This window comes from Mauremys reevesii, linkage group 18, assembly GCF_016161935.1.
Source record: "Mauremys reevesii isolate NIE-2019 linkage group 18, ASM1616193v1, whole genome shotgun sequence".
In the NCBI taxonomy this organism is placed as follows: Eukaryota; Metazoa; Chordata; order Testudines; family Geoemydidae; genus Mauremys; species Mauremys reevesii.
The window spans coordinates 27,088,357-27,113,273 of NC_052640.1; the positions used below are offsets into that span (position 1 = coordinate 27,088,357).

The 24,917-nt window shown below is 47.4% G+C and overlaps 1 protein-coding gene across 13 annotated transcripts in view; it reads left to right on the forward strand.

Annotated features, from left to right (window-relative positions):
* The first annotated feature begins 401 nt into the window (after window positions 1-401).
* LOC120385943 (adenosylhomocysteinase B-like) overlaps window positions 402-24,917 on the forward strand; it is a 116,917-nt gene continuing 92,401 nt past the window's right edge. For 3 of the 13 annotated variants that reach the window (XR_005589438.1, XR_005589437.1, XR_005589434.1), the window contains exons 1-2: window positions 402-696; window positions 2,258-2,291. Coding sequence is in view for 2 of the 13 variants with exons in the window: in XM_039504560.1 (XP_039360494.1) it covers window positions 652-717; window positions 10,630-11,310 (747 nt within the window). In the remaining 11 variants the exon portion in view is untranslated. Of the gene's footprint in view, window positions 718-2,257; window positions 2,292-10,629; window positions 11,394-24,285; window positions 24,516-24,917 lie in introns of those variants that run through there. The other 10 variants (XR_005589443.1, XR_005589439.1, XR_005589444.1 and 7 more) reach the window with 8 other exon arrangements.

Genomic DNA, 24,917 nt, shown 5'->3' on the forward strand with positions numbered 1-24,917 from the left:
CATTCACATTCACTTCTGTCCCCATTCTCCAGAGCTTGGCATTCTGTGCAATAAGGGGAACTGATCACCAGCTAAATGTCAAGTATCCCCCTGTGAAAATGTTCAGGGTCCCCCCACCACACACACAGAGAATACGTTTCAGTGAAGAAAGCATCCACACCGTCAAAAACAAACCAAAGATGAGAGAACTCAGCTATCCCAGAGACCGTGTCCCCTGCCTCCCCAGCCCCGCGTGATCTCATTCTGTAGTAGCATCTGAAAGCCTATTCCATCACATGGGCATGGCGGGTGACCCACCTTCTGTGCAGTCTCCCTCAAACAACCAATGAAATTGTTGCATGTAAATTAATTGTCAAGTAAGTGTGGTGACTGGCTGAGTTACCTCACAGTGGCCTAGGACCCTGGGCATGGCACAGATACATGCCTGACTGTAGCTGTACATCACACGGGTGTAATTCGTGAAGACAAAATGCCTGAGAACTTAAAAACTGAATGGTAACAGACCGTGAATCCCACTGAAGACTGAACCTGGTGATATTCTGAAGCAAAAGAGCTCTAGAGGCTGCCTGTAGCTGCTTCCACCATCTCCTCACACTGACTCAACAGACATTCCAGGCTTCAGGGTGACGTTCCTGGAATCTTCTTATATCTATGAACATGCACAGCTCAAGGACTGCAGGACAGTGTCAGCATGGGGTGAGCACTGCTTACTACTTGGTATGTCCCAGAGCCCTAATGTGAGCTTTCAAGGTTAAGAGCACTGTCCACTGATCCAGAGTGGCAGCCTGGGGAGATGGCTGAAAACCCAACATCGAGCAGATGGCATCTGTGGCAGTGGGAATGTGTGACCTTACGCCTTCCAGCCCCACAATCCATATGGTCCCATGCCTGCCCCAGCAAAGGGAAGGGTTCTGGCTGCTTGGAGTTCCCCAGAAGAGCCATTCTCCTCGATAACAGGTTGGCTAGAGTAGTTAGGAGAGGGGAAACTAACAGCAGAAGGGGAGGGTAAAAAGAGGGAAGATATGAGCATCTGTTAGCACAGAATTGTCATGCTGAGAACAAAATTAATCTAGTAACCAAAGGACATGGAGAGGAAATTCTCAAATTGCCTATACACCACTGAGAAGAGCCTGGGTGATGAACGAGAGGAACTAGAATGGCTCATTTATGAGCATAAATTTGATCTAGTTGGTATGATTGAAACCCGGTGGGATGATTCGCACAAGTGGAAAGTTGAAATCCATGGTTATAACCTATTTAGGAAGGACTGAGTGGGCAAAAGCAGAGGGAGGTGACATTCTACATAAAAAATGTTTGTGTCACTGATAACTCAGAAGAAAATGATCTTGAATGCTTACAGATCAATGTCTTAACATAGAAAGCACAAGATGGGGTATAATTGGTGGCTGCTACAGACCACCAAAATATTCTAGGGAACAGGATGACTGCTTCCTTACCCACCTATCTACAATTTGTATGGGGGGCGGGAGAGCTGCATGATCATGGGTTCTTCAAGAGTGACATATGTTGGAAGTCTCAGGCTGCCAGTACTAAAACATGGTTTGAATTTCTAAACACTATCATGATTTCCTAACATAAAAACTGTTGCAGACAATGCAGAGGACAATGTCTAATATAGAATTCCCAACAGTTAAAGAAGAACTGATCACAGAACTAAAAATTAATGGTACCTCGGGTACAAGTATTCATGACTTGACCGCATTTATAGTGTGCCAGCAGAATAAAGTCCGGACCAGTCATATATATACTTGGTGCTTTAATAGGCCTAATTTCACAAAGCTGAAAACAATTATGAGCCAAATCAGCTGGGAGGAAGAATGTAATCAGACAAATGTGAATGATAATTGAGAATCATTAAAGAACACCTTACCAGAGGCCCAAAAAGTCACAATCCCACGAATGAGGAAGACGGTCATGCTGGTTAAAAAAAAATGACCTGGTTTAGAAGGAAAGTTGAAGGCAACTATTATATGGGTATAGATACAGATATATAGATATAAAATTACAAATGGAAGAAAGGGAAAGTTAATAGTAATAAATATAAATACAAGCAAAGTTAAGGACAATAAGGAGGAGTTTTTAAAATATACTAGGAACAAAAGAATCCTGACAAGGCTATTGGTCCATTACTACATGGAAATGGTAGAATTATCAATAATAATGCAGAAAAGGCAGGGAAGTGTTCAATAAATATTTCTGGTCTGTATTTGTCTCATCACTCTTTCCATTCCCCTAGTACCTCTGGAGGATGTTAAACAAAAGCTACTAAGGTAAGACATTTTCAAAGCAGCAGAGTCAGATAACTTGCATCCAAGAGTTTTAAAAGAGCTGGCTGTGGAGCTCACTGGATCATCAAGGTTGATTTTCAATAAGTCTTGGCGCACTGAGGAAGTTCCAGAAGACCGTAAGAAAGCGAATGTGCCAATTTTTTAAAAGGATAAATAGGATGACCTGGGTAATTATGGGTCTGTCAGCCTGACATTGGTCCAAGGCAAGCTAATAAGTGGCTGATACAAGACTCAGTTAATAAATAATGTAAGGAGGGTAATGTAATGAATGTAAATCAACATGGGTTTACAGAAAATAGATCTTGTCAAGCTAACTTAATATCTTTTTTGATGAGATTACAAGTTTGGTTGATAAAAGTAATTGTATTGATGTAACATACTTAGACTTCTGTAAGACATTTGACTTGGTACTGCATGACATTTTGATTAAAAAACTAGAACTATATAAAATGAATGCAGCACACGTTAAATGGATTAAAATTGGCTAACTGATAGGTCTCAATATGTAACTATAAGCAGAGAATCATCACTGAGTGGATGTGTTTCCAGTAGGGTCCCGCAGGGATCAGTTCTTGGCCCTACGCTAGTTAACATTTTTAATGACCTGTAAGAAAACAATATCATCGCTGATTTGCAGATGACAGAAAAACCGAGGGAGCGGTAAATAATCAACAGGACAGCTCACTGGTTCAGAGTGATCTGGATTGCTTGGTAAACTGAGTGCAAGCAAACAATTTGTGTTTTAATACAGCTAAATGTAAATGTGTACATATAGGAACAAAGAATATAGGCCACACATAAAGGTTGTGGGAACTCTATCTTGGGAAGCAGTGACACTAAAAGAGCTCTGGGGGCCACAGTGGATAATCCGCTGAACCTGAGCTCCCAGTGTGATGCTGTGGCCAAAAAAAGCTAATGCGATCCTGGGATGCATAAACAGTGAAATCTCAAGTAGGAGCAGAGATGTTATTTTATCTCTGTATTTGGCACTGGTGCAACCAGTGCTGGAATAGTGTCCAGTCCTAGTGCCCACAGTTCAAGAAGGATGTTGATAAACTGGAGCAGGTTTAGAGAAGAACCACAAGAACGATTAAAGGTTAAAAAACCTGCCTTCTAGTGATAGACTCAATGAGCTCAATCTACTTAGCTTAGTAAAGAGAAGGTTAAGACATGACTTGATCACAGTCTATCAGTATCTACATGGGGAACAAATATCTAATTATAGACTCTTCAATCCAGCAGAGAAAGGTCTATCATGATCCGATGGCTGGAAGTTGAAGCTAGACAAACTCAGACTGGAAATAGAGTGTGAAATGTTGACAGTGAGATTGTAACCACTGGAACAATTTACCGAGGGACGTGATGGATTCTCCGTCACTGACAATGTTTAAATCAAGATTGGCTGTTTCTCTAAAAGCTCCGCTCTAGGAATTCTGTTGGAGCCAGTTCTCTGGGCTGTGCTGATCATCAGCCTAGATGATCACAATGATCCATTCCGGCCTTAGAATCTGTGAAGGGTTGGCAGCATCTGCATAGTTCCTGCTCTTGCATTCCAGGTGGCTTCAAGGCACATCTTAGACACACTTTCTCTGTTCAGAAAAGGCTTTTCCCAGTTGCCTTTTCAGACTCCCAGACACCTGGCTTGACGTATTCTCCCTGTCAGTGCAAAGACAACACAGTCTGGCAAAACACCTGCCTGAGCTTCCCAGGTTACTGTGTTTTACATTTTAAAATGCAGCTTGCCTGGGGTTTGACTCCTAGCTCAGGACAGGAGGGGCAGAAAATGTTTCCATTTCCAAACCATTTCCTCTAGAGACACTTGTCTCCAAGTAACACACATTAGCTACCCACAGGTCACCAAGCCATCAGTGTCTGAATCTTCGATGCTGTATCACTGCAGCCCCGTGCAAAGGCTCTCAGGGAGCTGCAGTGACTAAACTGGCATTTGGGCCTCATGGGACTTCAGGTCTCGTGTTTGCTCTTGGCAAAGGATGAATTTCACTGTCTGGCAGTAGAGAGGGAAGGGGGAGGTTCTGAGGGCACTTAGCTGCAGGGTTACAATGAATCACTGGAAACAGACTGACAAACGTACACCGGAGAAACTCTGCCAGCAACAGTGCAGGCAGCGAGTTTATGCATCGATCTGAAGGCCAGAAACGAGCATTCTGATCATCCAGCCTGACTCCTTCATAGTGATTCCCGCATGGAGCCCATAATGCCTGGCTGGTTGAAGCCTGGTGTTTAGAAAGAGCTCCAATCCTGATTTTTTAAAAAAAAATCTGTTTTTTCTTTAGGAAGTATTAATTGGTTTACAAATCATTGCCATGCAAATATCGGCAACATTATTTGTGTGTGTGTTTGTTTCCAAACTGACCAGACATAATTTCTATTGAAGTTAGTTCCCATATAAAACAACTTTTGAAAGTTGGGAAACATAATGCGTAACCCGTCCTGATTTAAAGACTCCAAGTGCTGGAGAATGCATCACATCCCTAGGTAAGTTGGTCCAATTATTAATTACCCTGGTTATTAAAAATTTGCACCTAATTTTTTCTGAATTTCTCTAGTTTCCACTTCCAACTATTGAATCTTGTTATGCCGTTTTTGGTTAGATTAAAGAGCCATCCACTATCAATAATCTCTTCCCTATGTAGGTACTTGTAGATCACGATCAAATCTTCTCTTGGACAAATTGAATAGATTGAGCTTCTTTAGTCTCTCACTATAAAGCAGGTCTTCCAGTTCTCAAATCATCCTTGGTGCTCTTTTCTGAGCCTCTTCCAGGTTTTTCCAATACCCTTTGTGAAGTGTGGACACCAGAACTGGACCCAGTATCCAGTAATGGTCTCATTAATGCCATATACAGCGGTAAGGCTGCCTCTCTATTCCTACTTGGTCTCATTCCCTTGTTTATACATCCAAGAATTGCACCAGCCTCCTTAGCCACAACATTGCATTGGGATCTCAGGTCCTGCTGGTTCCTACCAGGACCGCTAAGTCCCTGTCAGAGTCACTGCTTTCTAGGGTACAGGGCCCAATCTAGTAACGTGACCTACAGTTTTGGTTCCTAGATATATGACCCTGCTTTTAAGCACGTGTTGTTCAAATGAACCCAGTATATCAAGTGTTCAGAACACTCTGTATAACTAACCTGTCCCCATCACTCCACCATTTTTCAGTAATTTACAGACTTGGCATGCAATGATTTTATATTTCCCTCAAGACCATTGATAAAAGATATTGAATGGCACTGGGCTGAGCACAGGTCCCTGGGGGACCCCACGAGGAACATGCATCCCTACTGGATGAGGCTTTCCCACTTCCATTTTCGGATCTGCCACTTAGCAGAGCAGAGCACACCCCAAGGGGGTGCCTGATAATCCCAGATGCTCTTTCCGTTGATGACCAGCTTTCAGAGAATGCCTGGGGGACAGCAGCCACACCAGCAGGCCTCCTTAAATTCAGCTGATACAGGGTGTGGCCAGCCAGCATACCCATGAAGACTGGGGGGCCACCTGACCTCAGATGTCAGAATCAGTCAGGGCCTCCGGTCCCTGCACACATCAAGCTGTTGGGGAAACTCTTCATCCACAGCAATTTCAGTCAGGGCTGGAAATTACTCATCCAGAGTGAATGGCGCAGCCGAAGTCCGGGCAGCCCGGCATGGATCCTGTGCTCTCACTGAGTTCCCATGAGGTGACCTTTCATAGCAGAATGAGCCAGACTGGGCCTTTCTGGTGGGTCAGTTTCTCTGTTGCCCCAACCCATCTGAAACAGCTTTGCTGGAAGAAATCTCCAGCCAGTAGGGCAGATGCATACCTCAGCTCGAGATGGTAACACTACAGAAAGTTCAGTAGAAACCTGAAGGGCTGGCTGCTTGTATCATAGAATCTCAGGGTTGGAAGGGACCTCAGGAGGTATCTAGTCCAACCCCCTGCTCAAAGCAGGACCAATCCCCAACTAAATCATCCCAGCCAGGGCTTTGTCAAGCCTGACCTGAAAAACCTCTAAGGAAGGAGATTCCACCACCTCCCTAGGTAACCCATTCCAGTGCTTCACCACCCTCCTAGTGAAATAGTGTTTCCTAATATCCAACCTAAACCTCCCACACTGCAACTTGAAACCATTACTCCTTGTTCTGTCAGAAGCTTTTACCAGCCTCTCAAGGGCTTGCTCTTCATGCCCTGACCTCTGGTGTCTCAATTACTCCCTCTCACCTCCAGTTCATCCAGACCTCAGGAGTTCTTCTCTGGGTCACACACGCCCCATAATGCTTTACTCGTCCTCCCCCTTTACTCCAGAAAGCTCAGGAACACACTAGCTCTGAAGAGAGCAGCTGGTCTAGTAGGGACTGTCAAGGCTGCTGAATGTCTGTGATGGGTTCTGCCACGGTGGAATAGGTGCCCAGTATATTGGAATAAGTAGTATCCCTTTAAATAGGGCGTGAGCCCGTCAGTGGCGCTCACTGTGTCCTATGTTGCAGGAGTGGCTAGAATCCTGCCAGAGCAGCTGTGGGTATGTAGCTAGGCCTGGCTTGTTGTACATGCTCAGGGAACACGGTTATCTGGACCCCACTGGGCCTGTGCGGCTCTTTCGTGCGTTCGTTGTGGAAAGAGCAAAAGCCACCACAAACGGTGACAAGGGAAGGACTCTAGTCCAGAAGAACAGTGACCCAGAGAGTGACGGCAGATGCCTAGTGAAACTGAAAGCGCAGCCACTAGGACTGCAAACTAATTGCTCATTCAGAGAAAAATAAATAAAAGGGGGTTAAATATGTCTGACTACTTGGGGAACATGGACCTGTTTGGTAGCTCGGTAGAGAACTGGCCCACCCTGTACCGAGGGACTGGGACAGCCTGGAATAACAACGGGACATGTGATGAGAAAAAGGTGATGGCTTTACTGAGTGTAATGGGAGCTAATGCCTGTAGCTGTCTATGCAGCGTAACGGCTCCTGTTAAACCCATCGACACAATATGTGCTGAGTTTGTGGAAATTCCACCCACCCCCTGATCTCCAAAGCTGCTGGGGATTGCGGAGCCGCTTCGCTTTTATAGACAGACTCCAGAAAACAAAACCAGACAGTTCCTGAATCTGTGGCTGGATTAATGAGCTGGACCGAGCACTGCTCGTTTGGAGAGAGTTTAAATGATGCATTAAGGGACTGGTTAACGGGAGGGGGATGCAAAACAAAGCAACCTAGAAACGGCTGTTGACTGAGGCTGATTTGACCCCAAAGTGTGCACTAGAAATTGCCGTATCACTGGACACAGCCATTACCGCCGCCAGGGAGCTGCAACAGCAGCATGTGATCTGGGCGTGTGATAAACTGGGGAGTCCAACGGAAAGCACAGACTGGAGGCTAGTCGATGACTGGGGGCTTTCGTTGTGCAAAACCGTCTCATACTGCAAGTGACTGCTGGTTCAAGGACAAATCTTGCAGAAACCGCAACAAATTGGGGCACTGTCACAGGGTCCACTCACCGGTAGGGGTGCCTCCTCCTGGCCACTTTGGGGATTAGCTCCTTCCAGATGCTGTGCCCATCTCTGGCAGTGTCTCCACCAGTCATCCTCTCTCGTCCTGTGGCCCCTCTCGCTCTGAGAGCTGCTGCTTCCTCTTTGTGATGTGGCCCTCCGGCCAGGTCACCATGGTCCTCCCCTTGCAGGGCAAACTGTCCCCAGCTGTCTGCTCTCCGGTGCCTGGTCTGTGCCACTTCCTCGGTGGCTGTTCAGGGAACCCCGACCTGCCCTCTACTCAGGTGCCCAGCTCAGGGACCCTCTGATCAGCAGCCAAGGTCTGCACTATCCTATGCCTTGCTACTTGTCCTCTAAGCCTTTCCTACCTTTCTGGTTCCCTCTGGGTTTGCCAGACCAAACTCCTCTCTCTCCCACCCGGAATAAGTGCAGACTACTCTGTAGTCACAAACACACCTCCCGTCAGTGAGTGCAGACCACTTCCCTGCAGACCCCAGCTGCTCGCAGCTCCTGAGCTTTATACACCCCCCATTTCCTGTCCAGCTGAGCCTGGTCTAATTAATCCCTGCTCCCTGGCTTCTTCTCCAGGTGCAGCCTGGGCAGTTAATTGGCTGACCCAGCCACCTTAACCCCTTCAGGTCTTGTGCGGGGTGCACTCCCCACCGCAGGCACACAGAGCAAATGAGCAGGTCAGTGCAAAAGGTACCACCAACACCTCACAAGGGACTACCAGTAGATTTCAGATGAATCATCTTGCAGATGCCAACGTGGAGTCCAGTCAGAACATTCTAGCGTCTCTACAACTGTCTAGTTTAGAAGACAATACATGCAGTGTTATTTGCATTTCTTTACAAGTGGAAGAAGTAGGACTGAAAACCGAGCTTGATTCGGGCTCTTCTGTGTCTGTAATTTCATAGCAGGATGATCAGAGAATTGAGGAGATGAAGTTGTAGCAAACTCAGTGCCCGTCAAACATATACAGAGGAAATCCTCGCTATCCTGGGAGTTATTACAGTGTAAACAGCAGCTGCTAAACCTCTGTATTGTGATGCGAGGGAGTTCTGCATTATTTGCTAGAGAGAGGCTTGGAGAGATTCACCTGGACTAGCAAAGCATACAATGCCTGCAGGTTTTAAAAACAAAACAAATGTTGAACTCTGGCCCCAAACAAAAATCCGCTGAACTTTTGAATGAGGCAGCTGACACCTTTCAGTCTGGTATCAGAGCCTCAAACTACATCAAAGCAAGAACTGTGCTTGAAGACAGAGCAGCTCTTAAATGTGGTAAAGCTCATCCACTGCCTTTTGCTTTGAGTCCAAAGGCAGGGGCAAAACTTCTGCCCTTACTAGACTCTGGAATTCTATCAAGGTTAACCGGAACGAATGGAGGGCCCCATCAGCACCGGTAAGGAAAAAGACTGGGACGATCTGTATTTGTGTTGATTTCAAGGTTACCACTGATACCACCCAGTACTGCAGGCAGATTGGTATCCTTTACCTGGGACTGAGGATATATTTGCCTTATTCACTGTGGGATGCTTTTCTCCCAGATTGACCTGACCTGAGCCTATCTGCAAATGAGATCGAAAACAGAACCTCCCGGTTAATGGACGTACTGTACGCGTACCCTGCAGATAGAAGGTGTGATTCCCAGCTGAGGCAGCCCTCCTTGAGTTAGGGGACTCAAAATAGCCACGTGGGCCTGGCGGCACAGGCAGTGTCTCAGGCCATCTGAGATCCTAAGTACGTACCACTTGTGCCATCACAGCCTGTTATTTTTACTGCCGTAGCCTGAGCCGTTAGCATGTGTATGTCTGTGGGAGCTGGGAATTACACCCCCACCTCCAGTGTAGACATGCTCAGATGGGCTCATTCCGATATAACAGGGTGGTATTTTGACAGACCAAGTCATACAGGGCATTCCTGGCTCTCAGCGTTACTTGGACAATATGCTCGTCATGAAAGCTGGTAATGAGTGTGGTCTAGAGCAAACAAGGAGAAGTGTGAATTTTTCCAAGACCCAGTTACATACCGCGGCCTTTCCATTGACAAGACGGGTGCATAAAGCACAAGACACAAAAGCTGAATGTACGCGTACAGTACGTCCATTAACCGGGAGGTACTGTTTTTGATCTCATTTGCAGATAGGCTCAGGTCAGGGCAATCTGGGAGAAAAGCATCCCACAGTGAATAAGGCAAATATATCCTCAATTCCAGGTAAAGGATACCAATCTGCCTGCAGTACTGGGTGGTATCAGTGGTAACCTTGAAATCAACACAAATACAGATCATCCCAGTCTTTTTCCTTACCGGTGCTGATGGGGCCCTCCACAAGACACGAGTGCAGCAGGATGTTTTATACCAGCCATACCTATTGAACATACCAAGCCACTATACGGCTGCTGACAATGCCTGGTGGTAGTGCCAGTGTGTCTCCTGGCCCTGTTGCTATGAGTGATCTTGATGCTACCTCAGGAAGAACAGAAACTAGCCCAGACACTGCTGGGAGGCCTTTGAGAGGTTACCTCCTGAACTGAATGTGTAGCACGTGGTGTGTTCAGGGACCATGGATCTGACAGCAAGACAGATGGAACTTTTCTAGGCCCTTGTACCCTAAGGTGGTGGAGTATGTAGTGTACAGGAATAGGGTGATATATCTTTACACAGCTCATGAGCCCTCGAGTGGGGCACACACTGTCCTCTGTTTTCGAAGCTGCCAGAGCCCAGCCACAGCCGCTGTGTGTATGGAGCTGGGCCTGGCATGTTGGGTGCAGTTAGTGAACGCAGTTAGTTGTTCTCACCCTGCCCATGGTACATGGTCAAGCTGCAACATTTTCTCCACTCAGGACCATGCTGCTGCTGCCGCCATTGCTAAAGCCGGTATTCCTGTGTTTGCCTGGAAATGGGAGACCGACGAGGAATACTTGCGGTGCATCGAGCAGACCCTCTATTTCAAGGATGGGCAGCCATTAAACATGATTTTAGATGACAGTGGGGACCTCACCAACCTGGTTCACACCAAACTCCCACAGCTCCTGAAAGGAATTAAAGGCATCTCGGAGGAGACAACTACCGGGGTTCACAATCTGTATAAAATGAAAGCCAATGGGAGCCTGAAAGTGTCAGCCATCAACGTCAATGATTCTGTCACCAAGAGTAAACTCAATAACCTTTATGGTTGCCGAGAGTCCCTTATTGATGGCATTAAACATGCCACGGATGTCATGATTGCTGGGAAAGTGGCCGTCGTGGCAGGCTACGGTGATGTTGGCAAAGGTTGTGCTCAAGCCTTGAGAAACTTTGGAGTCAGGGTCATCATCATGGAAATCAATCCAATCCTGATCCAATGGATCCAGCCCTTTTCTAGGAAGACAGTCACTAGTCTACCAGCTCCGAGTATGACCATGAAACAGCAAACCCAGCCTCAGCAGAGCAGACGCCCCGGCCGTGAGAGTCACCAGCCCCCTTTCTTGGAGCCAGCCCAGAGGGATGCTGTGGCTCAGTGGCAGGGTCTCAAGCACATCTGACATGTGGTCACTGCAATTCTGCAGAGTGCAGCTCCCCAGGACCAGCCGCTCCAGGGTCGCTGCTCTGAATTTCTAGCCCCACTCTGCAGATCCTACTTTGCAGAGCCCAGCTGCTTCAGTTCAGTGCTGCAGGGCCCACCCATTGTGATTCCAGCCATCCGGCTCCGATGCTACCCGCCTGGCCTGGCTTGAGTCCATCCATCTGGAGCCTGGATCACTGGGCCCACCTGGGTCAGTGACACCCATGCAGGTCGCACTTCTCCCAGCTCCCCCAGCTCTGAATAGCTCAAGTGCCTGTAAGAGCCATGAAAGCCAAGGCGTAAGAGGAGCGACACTGAGTTAACAAGGCAGAGAAAGCTGGGATGAAAGGACCCTCCCCGACGACAGCCCATAGTCTGCCCAGCTCTGAGCACATAAAATCAAACCCTCTGGTTCTGCTGCTCCTGGGTCAGCCCTGTCTGCTCTTCTCCTCACGCCCTGGGACATTCAAGGAGTGTCTCTAAACACAACGCTTTGCTGCTGCTGTGAGTGTACGAGACCTGCTGCAGAGCTGAAAGAACCAGGCCTGCTGGAGCCCTTCCCTCTGTCAGCCACAGGGCACTGATCACCCTGCCCCAGCTCTGCGAGTCAGCACGGTCCCCCAGAATCCTTTAGGCCTTTGACGCACCCAGGCACTGCCCCAGATACGTCCAGCAGAGAGCAGCCCTTGAAAGCTCGAAATGGGCTCTGTTATTTTGAGCACAGAGAAATGTGATGGACTGTTTCCCTGTATGAAAACCTGAGGCACCAAAATGGGAAACAGATGGGAGCCTCTGAATCTGGGCAGTGTTTAACAATAATACCGGCCAGTAGCATTGTTATAAAAACTCAGTAATAATTCTGTCAGTGTCTGTGAGTAACAGGAGTACTTCCAGCAAGTTGCACGCCTTGTTTCTTACACAGGCCAAGCTGTACACCCAGCCGGGCCCCTTGCTTCACTCCAGCCCCTCGAGCAGCCCTTTTGGTCACTCAAGATACAGCGGTGGTGGGTGAGGGGCCTAACCGGGGGGGGGGAGGGGAGGGTTGGCCAAAGCAGAGGTGAGAGGCCCAACTGGAGGAGCTGGTGGCAGAGATGGGACAGGGAGCTGCCCGGAGAGGGAGTGAGGGGGACTGGCTGGAATAGGGGCAGTGGGGGTCTAACTGGAGGGGTGAGAGGTCCCTTGGCAGGAGGGCTGGCTGGAGGGGGCAGGGGCAAGAGGCTTCCAGGGGCCTGATCTCTACTAAAATCAGGCCCACTGACTGCCCCTTTGGTGCTGCAGGCAGAGGAAGCTCTCAGCTGCCCTAACTCCGGCCCTGACGTCACTGCCTCCCTCTGAATCCAGAGTGAGCACAGGGCCACTTGGTGGGCCTGACTTTTCTGGTTTTCACCAAACAGTCCCTGAAACGTTGGCACTGATCAAAGGTGACTGTGGTCCATACAGAGAAACCCCAGCAGGTCGAGCGTAGAGCTCTGCTTCACGTGGCTAAGTATCAGTGTGGTTTTGCTGTTTGTTGTTGCAAGGCCGAGGGCACCAGTCACACAGCAGGGCCCTGTTGTGCTTGATGCTGTACAACCACAGAACAAAATGACCAGCCTTACCCCAAGGAGCTTATCATCACAGTAGCACCATCGCTGTGCCTATGGTGCATGAGCAACCTTCAGTGTGGCACTTTCCTCACTTTTGAGCACTTGATTTTGCAACCTTAATGTTCTTTTCAGCCATGTAGTTGTGTAGAGGTTCTTACCCCACCCTCATCACTGCAGCATCTGAGCACCTTCCAGCAGTGCATTTTGCGAAGCGGCTGTCACGTGTGGTTCTTTCTCACTCATCTTCTCGCTGGGGTAGAATTGGATGCACAGAGGCGTGATTTGTTTTCATAGATTCCAAGGCCAGAAGGGACCATTGTGATCAACTAGGCTGGCCTCTTGCATGCCACAGGCCAGAGAACTGCCCCCCAAATAATTCCTAGAGCAGAGCTTTACCCAGCAGTTCTCAGGGCATATCACAACTCCCATAAATGCAGAATCCTGTGGCCAGGATGCTTGTTCTCATTCCTCCAGCCCTCGCAGTAAGTACTGGGGTCTCGTGGAGGGGCCCCTGTATTTGATCATTCATTGTCTCCTCCCCACCTCCCACTGCGTCACAAACAGCCTCTCCCTGGTTCTGATAAATGACAGCATATCCCATTGCGTGGAGACAGCTAGCAAGGCACCACGGGGATCAGAATCAGGCTCAGCTTTATTGAACAGCTTAATTAATGATCCAGAAGTGCTGTACAAACCGGACAATTAATTAAATAAGCTGATGACATTAAGCTGGCAGGTGCTGCGAACACCATGAAGCCAGAGAATCAAAGCAAGGGGCTGAGAAGTGTTAGAAAGAGAGGCAAGAAATAATGGAACGAGCTTCAGCCTGGGAAATGCAGCCACTGGACCCTGGGAAAATCCACTACGTCTCCTGGGCAGCGCGAGCCTGTTGCTTCTGGTCTTTACACGGGAAGCAGACATAGCACTAGAGAATACACCACAGGGCACAACCCTGCTCCGGACAGGATGGGATCAAACCCAGATCCTCCACCTCAGCTCCCTCTGATCCTGTGAACACAGGTGGACACACTATTAATTATTTGGTGCTAATTAATGATTCATTTTAAGGTAGCCACCGGGGAGACAATTGCGACAATGCAGCAAAGCAGGGCTGCTGAGAAGCAGATGTAGGGCATGCCCACACAAACACTGATCTACAACGCTCCAGCCTGCTGCGCACTGACTGTCCATGTGAACCCTGCTGCCCTGCACCAAACGTTCCCCCGGGTACAGCAGGGAACTTTTAGAGTGCAGCAGCAGAGTCCACATGGACATCTAGTGTGCAGCACGTTAGAGGATGTCAATGTACACTCCAGCTTGCAGTGCAGTAAGTCTTCCTGTAGCCATGCCCAAAGAACCAGAGAGCAGCTGGCTGCCAGCCTGCTGTGGTGCCCTGATACAGAGGGGACGGGTGCTGTATCATGATCAGTCGAACCGGAGTCAGAGGGCCCCTGTTCCCTGGAAGGATTGTACCTGGTGGGGACACCAAGAAAATAGGCAATGGAGGAGCTGGGCTGGAAGCAAGGCGGTCGCATGGACAGAGCCATGAACATGGATTTGTAAATTTCCTCTTGTTCAGTTTAACCTGCACTCAGTTTCACTCCTTGCAAATGAAGCATGGCGGGCAGCGGCCGAGCTGTGAGGTCTCTGCAGCGCAGAGCCAGCCGCATGAGCCATGGAACTAGGTCTCCTCACAGCAGAAGGACTGAAATCAGATCCCAACATGATCCAAGCAGGCAGAGACCTGCCGGGTCCAATGGCCAGGGGAGGATTACAGTGCTTCATAAGAATGGTACATTTTTTTCTCCAAAAGTTCTGTCCACACCTGATGGCAGCAGTGGAACCCACACATCATTAACAAGGCAGAGTGTTGAGTTAGACTGGACAGATCCCCAACAGGAAGCATTTGATGCACTGAAACAAATGATAACAGATGCCCCATCCTGAAGTGCTACCAGCCAGAAGAGCTGCTCATACTCCAGTGTGCAGCTCTTGGACAGGAGCAGGCAGTCACTTATGCTGGGAGAGCCCTGTCAGAGACTGAACGGGGATATGGCCAAACAGAAACAGCTTCTGGCTGTGATATTTGGAGTGAAACGATTCCATCTGTACACCTACGGCCACCCAGTAATTGTGCAACCAGACCACAAACCCGTAGAGACAATCATGGCAAAAGCCTCCTCATAGTGCTCCAAAGAGTTTGCAGCACATGTCGCTGCAGCTCCAGAGTTACCAGGTAGAGATTAAATAGTGTCCAAAATGATTACTGCTGTTAGTCGACACCCTGAGCAGGCCCTAACCACCACCACTGGTGAGCTGGGGAAACGGGGTCAGGACACTGAATCCATTAACGTGCTGCTCTGGCTCCAGTTTCAACAGCGAAGCTGATGGAAATCAATGAGGCTACAGAAAAAGACATCCAACTGCAGGCAGTCAAGACTGCAATCCTATCAGGGTGGCCAGAAGACAAAAGCCAAGTTCCAGTAGGAGCACATCCATGTTTCCAAAAGAAAGATGAGCCAAGTGCTCATGATGGAATCATATTTTGAGGACAGAGACCTGTCGTCTGTATCTCATTATGTCGGGATGTCATGCAAAAAGCACATGCATCACACCTGGCTATTGGCAGCTGTCTTAGAAGGGCTCAAAAGTGTGTTTGCTGGCCAGGAATGAGTACACCACTCTGCTCCTTGATAGAAAGGTGTGACACCTGCCAGTCATGTGATAGCTGCCAGCATGAACTTTCCACCTGGGGAAAGGTGGGAGAGGACTTATTTACCTTCAGTGAAAAGCAGTCCTTGATTATGGTGAACAATTACTCCAGTTTTTGAGAGATTGATGCCCTGTCTGAAACAAGAAGCAAGTCAGTCACTGGCAAACTGAAGGCCCACTTTGTAAGATATGGCACTGTGGACACTGTATTCACCAACAACAGACCCCAATTGTGCCGTGGAAGAATTCAAGGAACTTGCATGCCAAGGGGAGTTTGACCACCACGCCACCTCCCCAGCATGCCCACAGAGTAGTAGTAAGGTAGAATCTGCTGTGAAAACAGCTAAGAGACTGTTACACAAGGCTGTTTCTTGTGGTTTGAAAGCATTTTTGGCACACAGGAATAACCCATAACAGAGGTGCCAAAACAGTCCAGCGCAGGCACTGACTGGACAAAGACCAAAGCCCTGCTACCATGGAGGGAAAACCTGTTGCGGCCAGATTGATGAAAACACCCGCAAGAGGAGATGGCCAACAATTGGAGAAAGCAGGCATTAGAGTACAACAGGCCAGCCAAGGACCTACCAGCCCTGGAGACAGGCACTTCTATAAGGATCCACCAGAAGGAGGGGACTGAAGTAATAGTGAGAGGTGTAGGGATATCCAGGTCATAGGAGGTGACTATGCAAGAGGGACAAGGAGACACTTGTTAGCTAGCAGACAGAAGAGTCTACAGAGATACACTGGTCCTCTCAGAACAGAAAGGCAGAACCATCCAGAGGCCAATCCCACAGGGAGGGAGGAGATAGTTTGCCAGACTCGGAGACAGGTGACACGGAGACAGAGCTAGGTCATTCCTGGTGCCGTTGCCTCCTGAGGAGACCAAAGTATCTCAAAGACTGTAACCAGCTGAGTTTGTGAGACTCCCATTTGGCTTTGTGCTAGCAACCTCTGGCTGTAGGGACACAGTGTGGGGGTTGGGTGTCATTTCTTTGTTTGTAATGTTTATATTGCAATGTTTGTAAAATAGGGAAAATGTATCATGACCAGGGATCCTATAAATCTGTTTGGCATGGAAAAATGCAGAATGTGTGTTTTTATAGATAATCTTTAGTTTTTCCATTTTGTGGGGAAAAAAACCCCATATATCAACTAAATTTTACTGAACGTACCAGTGTCACTTATTCAATGTGCACAACCTCCCCCTCTTGTGGTTGATTTTTGAATGTGCTTTAAATTTACATCACTAAACAGACTCCAATAAACTGCTTCCGGAGCATAGAGGTTACTCAATGGCATATAGGGGGTCATGTTTAAATGCATCTCAAATTTCACTTCAGTGTCAAGACATGAGTAATTAAAGTTATGAAAAAATGTCAAAAACTTTAAAAATCACCCCTCAAGATCATGACATGGAGTTTGGGAAGGAAAAATGTCATGTTCATTGTAATGTGTTGCTCTGTACTGCATGCAGCAAGGCTGTAGATTACGTTTGAAGGCAGATAATTGTAGAATACATGGAAAGCCCTAAACAAACTGCATGAAAAGAAACAAAACCAAGAGGCTGAAACAGCAGGGCCATCAATGACAGTAAAGAAACAATGCAATGTGACTGGATCATTCCAGCGTTTCACAGCTGCCAAAGAACAGCGTGAAACTGTCACTTCAGATTCTGTTCAAGTGTGTGTAGAAACAGACCTTCCTCTGCATAAAATGGATTTACCTATTGTCAGAGATTTTGTTGAGCATGCATGTTAAGGGAGGTGGTGCCATTCCCAACTCAGATCAGTTGTATTCCCATTACTTACCAACTCTTTTTGAGGAGGAAAAAACTGCGCCTTCTCAATGACCTGAAAGGAAACTCCATTGCTGTGATTGCCGGCAAAAAAAAACAAAAAAACTGACTTCCAAAATAGATCAGTTGGCAACATTTTATTTCAGGTGATCAAGGTAGCTCCTCATAAGCATGCTGACATTACCACACTACAGCTTGTAAAGACAGTGCACCTCAGAAAAGTTAATCATGCCACTGTTTCAGAAGCCTTTATTTTTTGTACGTTGGAATTCAGCACCCCACTTGATTGTTACAAATGCTAATATTCAGACAGTGCAAGCTACATGGTAAAAGCTTGGAACAATGTGCTTTGCAAACAGTGCTCAACCTGTGCCCATATTGGTTGCTATGCACATATAGTCACTCTGACAGGAAGTACTTGGCCAAATACTTTTAAGCAAGTGGTCACTTTGATGAAGTCACATTTCGTGAAAGCTCCAACTCCTCACGCACGGCTCTTGAGATACTTGAACAAACAGAGTGTTGATTCCCCAACACTTCCACCCAACCATTTGTAACAAGGTGGAACACATGGTTCAACTGTGTAAAGTACCATGTGCAGTACTACCTGTTCTACCATGGGTTCATGGAGATTGGTTTTTTATCTTGGAAAACTAGGATTCCTGATCATGACCAATGGGGGACTATTATTGAGGGGACACCAGGGAAAGAGAATGTGAGGAGTGGGGCTGGAAGCAATGCAGCCACCTGAACAGAGCATTGCACAGGGCTTAATGAATCATAGAATCATAGATCATAGAATCTCAGGGTTGGAAGGGACCTCAGGAGGTCATCTAGTCCAACCCCCTGCTCAAAGCAGGACCAAACCCAACTAAATTTCCGCTTGTTCACCTTAATCTGCATTCAGCATCACACTTTGCTAAAGAAACAGGTGCCTTGGGATTCATCACTAATAGTCCTGCTACTGAAGTCCGTGGGAGATGCAAGTACTTGGTAGCTCTGATATCAAGTCTGAGGTGTCCCAGCTTGGGAACCAAAAACAGAGGCTCCCTTAGAGGCCACTTTTGAAAATGTTCCTTTTCCCCTCTGCTAACTACCCAAACACATGGCCGCTAAGAGCTGAGGACAGCTGCCCTGGCGCTGTGCTGAAGAAGACCGCTCCTTTATCTCCTCTGCCTCTTGCCGAGACATTCCACCCTGCATTGGAGCCCCTGGTAAATCACCCCCATGTTCATGCTGCTGGTGCCTGCGTTTATGCTGTATCCTCGCTCACTGCTGTCTGCTAACAATTGCTGTTCTGCATACCCCAGAGTGGTGAATCACTCGCCTCCTCTGTATTTAGATCTTTATATCTTTGCCTGGTTTACGTGGAGTTACTTCTTTAAAGAGAAGTGGAATGCTCCTTCCTGCGGATGCTAGACTTTGCAGCAAGATGGTCTGGTGGGACACCTATCTCCCTTCGGCCTAGGGCTTCTCTCACCCTGAAGCACCATGACACCGTGCATGTCCCTGCAGAGTTGGGAGGCAGGGCCAAGTATTCACTTGTACCTGGAGATGAGCCTGAGGGAAGGGGTGACAGATGGACTTTAACTCATCAGCAGTTCAGACGTGATGCAGGTTGATTGGTAAGAGGCAGCTATCTGGAAAATGTAAATACTGCTGCTTCAAGACAGACTGACCTTGACTCAGTCCAACTATTTCAGCCAGAGCCAAGTCACAGGCCAACCAGGACCTGGTGAAATGGGGCCTTTGGGGAGACTGACCTGCAGGCAAGATCTAAAAAGGGCTCTTGGAAACTGGGAAGTGTCCCCAGAGCAAGACAGAGGGGTGTTGGGCAACAGAGAGTCCCGGTGGGAGAGGCAAAGTGCCATCACAGATCAGACACACAGATTAATGATTTGTTGAGGAAGAAATCAACACAAGTTTTATAAAGGGAAATCATGCCTCACCACTCTATTAGAATTCTTTGAGGAGGTCAACAAGACCAGGGTGATCCAGTGAATAAAATGTACTTGGACTTTCAGAAAGACTAACGCTCTTAAGCAAAGTAAACAATGATGGGATAACATGGAAGGTCCTCTCATGGATCAGTAACTGGTTATAAAACAGGAAATGGGGTACGAATAAATTCTCAGTTTTCAGAATACAGAGAGGTAAATAGCAACATTCCCCATTGATCTGTACTTGGATCAGTGCTATTCAACCTCTTCATAAATGATCTGAAGAAAGGGGTAAACAGTGAGGTGGCAAAGTTTGCAGATGATACAACATTACTAAAGATAGTTAAGTCCAAAGCAGACTGCAAAGAGTTACAAAGGGATCTCACAAAACTGGATGACTGGGAAACAAAATGGCAGATGAAATTCAGTGTTGATAAATGCAAAGTAATGTACATGGGAAAACATAATCCCAATTATACATACAAAATGATGGGGTCTAAATTAGCTGGTACCACTCAAGAAACAGATCTTGGAGTCATTGTGGATAGCTCTCTGAAAACATCTGCTCAATGTGCAGGAACAGGAGTCAACAAAAAAGTGAACAGAATGTTAGGAACCGTTAGGAAGAGGGTAGATACTAAGACAGAAAATATCATAATGCTATATATAAATGGTACACCCACACCTTGAATACTGCATGCAGTTCTGGTCACCCCATCTCAAAAAAGATATTAGAATTGGAAACGGTACAGAGAAGGGCAACACAAATGAAGAATATGGAACAGTTTCCAAAAGAGGAGAGATGGAATAGAGTGGGACTATTCTGCCTGAAAAAGAGACAACTCGGGGGATATAATAGAGGTCTATAAAATCATCAGTGGTTTGGAGAAAGTGAATAAAGAAGAGGTATTTACCCTGTCACATAACACAAACGTCAGGGGACACCCAAAGAAATAGACAGCAGGTTTAAATCAAACAAAATGAAGTTCTTCTCCACACAGTGTTCAATCAATCCGTGGAACTTGTTGCCAGGGGATGTTGTGAAGGCCAAAAGTATAACTGGGTTCAAAAAAGAATTAGATCAGTTCATAGAAGATAAGTCCATCCTCCCTGATTGAACTAACCTTGTTAACTCGAGCCTGATTCTTGCTTGCATATTTATACCTGCCTCTGGAAATTTCCACTACATGCATCTGACGAAGTGGGTATTCACCCATGTAAGCTCATGCTCCAATATGTCTGTTAATCTATAAGGTGCCACAGGACTCTTTGCTGCTCTTACAAGTCCATCAAAAACTATTAGCCAAGTTGGTCAGGGATGCAACCCCATGCTCTGGGTGTCCCTAAATCTCCAACTGCCAGAAGCTGGGACTGAGCGACAGGGGGATGTATCACTCGATAATTGCTCTCTTCATTCCCTCTGACAATTCAGATATTAGCCTCTGTCGGAAGACAGGATACTGGGCTAGATGGACCATTGGTTTGACCCAGTATGGCCGTTCTTATGTAGACACTGGCCAAAGGCAGAAAATAAAGAGCTAGAAGAAATGGTCAATATTCATCATGGCGAACTGTTTACAGTGGGGTGCTGAGCAGTTGCATGGTTTAAAGGTTGAAGGGGTGTCTGGTAACAGAGATACGGACAAGCTGCCTTTGCAGATCTTCACACCCTATTTGAAGGCGGAAAAATTTGAGAGAGACAGGAAGTCAGGGCAAGGAAGAAGCAGCATAAAGATGCAACTAAAAGACACTGAGGGCTGGAGAGTCATGTGGAGCGGAGTGGACTGAGTAACAGAGCAAAGGAACAAAGGAAGAGCCAAGAGAAACATGGCATGTCTTGCAGATTGTAAAGAGGAATCCCCCAGAAGAGGGTGGCATGCTCTGTCATGCGGAGAGAAGTGGTTTGTTAGCATGCCCAGTGAATTGGCACACTGCAGCACACTGCACTAGCTGAGGGAAGCAGTCGAGATGCAGTGTTGCACACTGCACTAGCTGAGGGGAGCAGTGAATATTGGTGCAAAGTACTTCACTTTACAGTAATGCCATGCAGCATGTTCCAGTGAGTGTAGGAATCAGCATCTTGATGGAAGGTAGCTTGCTGCAAAGTTCGGTGATGCAGTGCAACACAATTCAGGTTTCACTGAATTGGCTGGAAATTGGGATGAGGGTTGTACAAATGTGCAGCGATGGGTTGTACAAATGGCACAATATCTGAACGAATATTTTGCCTCAGTCTTTAATGAGGCTAATGAAGGGCTAAGGAATAGTGATAGAGGGACTGATGGGAATGAAGATATGGGGGTAGACATTACGGTATCTGAGGTAGAAGCCAAACTTGAACAGCTAAACGGCAGTAAATCAGGGGGCCTGGATAATCTACATCCTAGAATATTAAGGGAATTGGCGAGTGAAATTGCAAGCCCGTTAGCGATGATTTTTAATAAATCTCTAAACTCGGGGGTTGTACCGTTTGACTGGAGATTAGCGAATATAGTTCCTATATTCAAGAAGGGGGAAAAAAGTGACCCAGGTAACTACAGGCCTGTTAGTTTAACATCTGTAGTATGCAAAGTCATGGAAAAAATTTTAAAGGAGAGAGTGGTTACGGACCTTGAGGCCGATGGCAACTGGGACAAATTACAGCATGGTTTTACGAAAGGTAGATCGTGCCAAACCAACCTGATCTCCTTCTTTGAGAAAGTAACAGATTTTTTAGACAAGGGAAATGCGGTGGATCTAATATATCTTGATTTCAGTAAGGCGTTTGATATGGTACCGCATGAGGAATTACTGGTTAAATTGGAAAAGATGGGGATAGAAATGAAAATCCAGAGGTGGATAAGAAGCTGGTTAAAGGGGAGACTGCAGAGGGTCGTATTGAAGGGGGAACTGTCGGTTTGGAGGGGGGTTACCAGTGGAGTTCCTCAAGGTTCAGTTTTGGGTCCGATTTTATTCAATCTATTTATCGCTGACCTGGGAACCAAGAGTAGGAGTGGGCTGATAAAGTTTGCGGATGACACCAAGTTGGGAGGTATTGCAAATTCGGAAAAGGATCGGGATATCCTCCAGGGAGATTTGGATGACCTTGTAAACTGGAGTATTAGTAACAGGATGAAATTCAATAGTGAGAAGTGTAAGGTTATGCATTTAGGGATGACTAACAAGAACTTTAGTTATAAGCTGGGGACGCACCAGTTGGAAGTAACGGAGGAGGAGAAGGACCTAGGAGTCCTGGTTGATCATAGGATGACTATGAGTAGGCAATGTGATGTGGCCGTTAAAAAAGCTAATGCGGTCTTGGGATGCATTAGGCGAGGTATTTTTAGTAGGGATAAGGAGGTGCTAGTCCCGTTATATAAGGCGTTGGTAAGACCTCATTTGGAGTATTGTGTGCAGTTTTGGTCTCCCATGTTTAAGAAGGATGAATTCAAACTGGAACGGGTACAAAGAAGGGCCACTAGAATGATCCGAGGAATGGAAAGCCTGTTGTATGAAAGGAGACTTGAGGAGCTCGGTTTGTTTTCCTTAACCAAAAGAAGGATAAGAGGAGAAATGATTGCACTCTTTAAATATATCAGAGGGATAAATACCAGGGAAGGAGAGGAATTATTTCAGCTCAGTGCTAATGTGGACACGAGGACAAACGGATATAAATTGTCAGTCAGGAAATTTAGGCTTGAAATTAGATGAAGGTTTCTAACCATCAGAGGAGTGCAATTCTGGAACAGCCTACCGAGGGAAACAGTGGGGGCGAAGGACCTCCATGACTTTAAGATTAAGCTAGATAAGTTTATGGAGGAGATAGTATGATAGGATAACGGGCTTAGTCAATAGGTCAATTAAGTGCCACACTGGTAATTAGTACAATGGGTCAATGATAGGATATTGTTAGCCTTTTTCCAGAGGGTATGGCTGGAGAGTCTTGCCCGCATGCTCGGGGTTCAGCTGACCGCCATATTTGGGGTCAGGAAGGAATTTTCCTCCAGGGTAGATTGGCAGTGGCCCTGGAGGTTTTTTGCCTTCCTCCGAAGCATGGGGCAGGGGTCGCTTGCTTAAGGAGTGGGTGGATCGGCTTATGTGGCCTGCATCTTGCAGGAGGTCAGACTAGATGATCATAATGGTCCCTTCTGATCTTGAATTCTATGATTCTATGGCTGGCTGCTCTGACAGCTGGGCAGCAGTGTAAGATGATGCAGAATGATGTAGCCAGAGCTGATTACTGGGCTGGTTTGAGGCTCCTACTGCAGCTGGAGGGCCTGCATTGAGATTCTGTTGCACAGTGCAATGTGGGGAGAGGACAGGGGGTGCTGCCATGGAAAAAGTGTTGGGGAAGGAATGCTGGTCTTGAAAGAGTGGGCAGCTGTGGGAGAGGGAACGTTTTGGTATGTGGGTGGGTGAGGAGCAGGACATCAGGGTTCTAGTGCTGGCTCTGCCCTGACTCAAGGAGATGGCAGACAAATCCCTTCCCCTCTCTGGCCCTGTCTCCCAGTCTGTGAAGATGGGATAGTGACCCTGTACCAGCACTGGGCTCCATGGACAACAATGCTGAGCAGTCTAGGGGTTATTACTCAGGGGTGAGGAGGATGGTTGCAAGTGCCGATGGCTCTGTGATGTCAATAATGAGCATAATATTTCAGAGCCTTTGCATGGTCTCTAGCCATTTCTCCTAGATGGCTCCCAGCTTTCCCCCCGCTCCCTGCAGCTTGTCCAGGGCTCACCCTCTCTGCAGAGTAGCCCATTTAGGGCTCAGGCGTGGACTCTGAGCTGCTCTCTTTAGCTGAAGGCCCAGAACTTTTTCTTCTGTTTAAAAGAACCAGATGCATGTCAGAGACTCTGTCAGGAGAGAGTTCAGGCTGGAGAAAAAGCCCAGGAATAATGAGGCTAAATCATAAAATGTGTGAACTTCCCTGCTCACATCCATTGCCTGTCACTCTGACAATCTCTGGTGGGCTGAGGGAACTGAGCAGCCAGGTTTTATCAAAACAGCTCCAGGGTCAAAGTGAAGGAGCAGAGAATAATTCTGTGTGGGCAGCCGCTCTGTGCATGCCCCTTCCTGCCAGCAAAGGCTGGGGCTGTGCCAGGCTGCTGGGATCTCTGAGAAACAGGAGGCAGGAGCCATATTATTCCAGGCACAGGAAAGAGAAGTTCAGAGGTTTGTCCAACGAGCACCTGGCTTTGGGGGTCTGGGTTCTGGTTGCTAACCTGGTGGGGATGGAGGAATCCCTGCTTACGGCAGCCGCTTCCCCTGGGCCTGGCGTGGGCAATAAGAAGAGTGTTTGGACTGGCTCTCCCTTCCGACGCCGGGCTCCGCGGTGAGCTGTAGCTGCATGGGCATCCCGGGGATCACGCAGTTATTAGAGAGGGGGAGCAGCCTGGCTGGTGACGTCCCCTGTTGCTGGCACACCCACTCCTGAGGCAGATACGCTCACTCCTTCCCCCCGCCGGGGGCTGACACACCTACTTCTTCCCCCTCCAAGAAGGGCCAGTGGGAATTCTGCTTCCTGGGTTGCTGGTCAAGACTTGACCTTACTCCCTCCCAGAAGGTCTCGCTGAG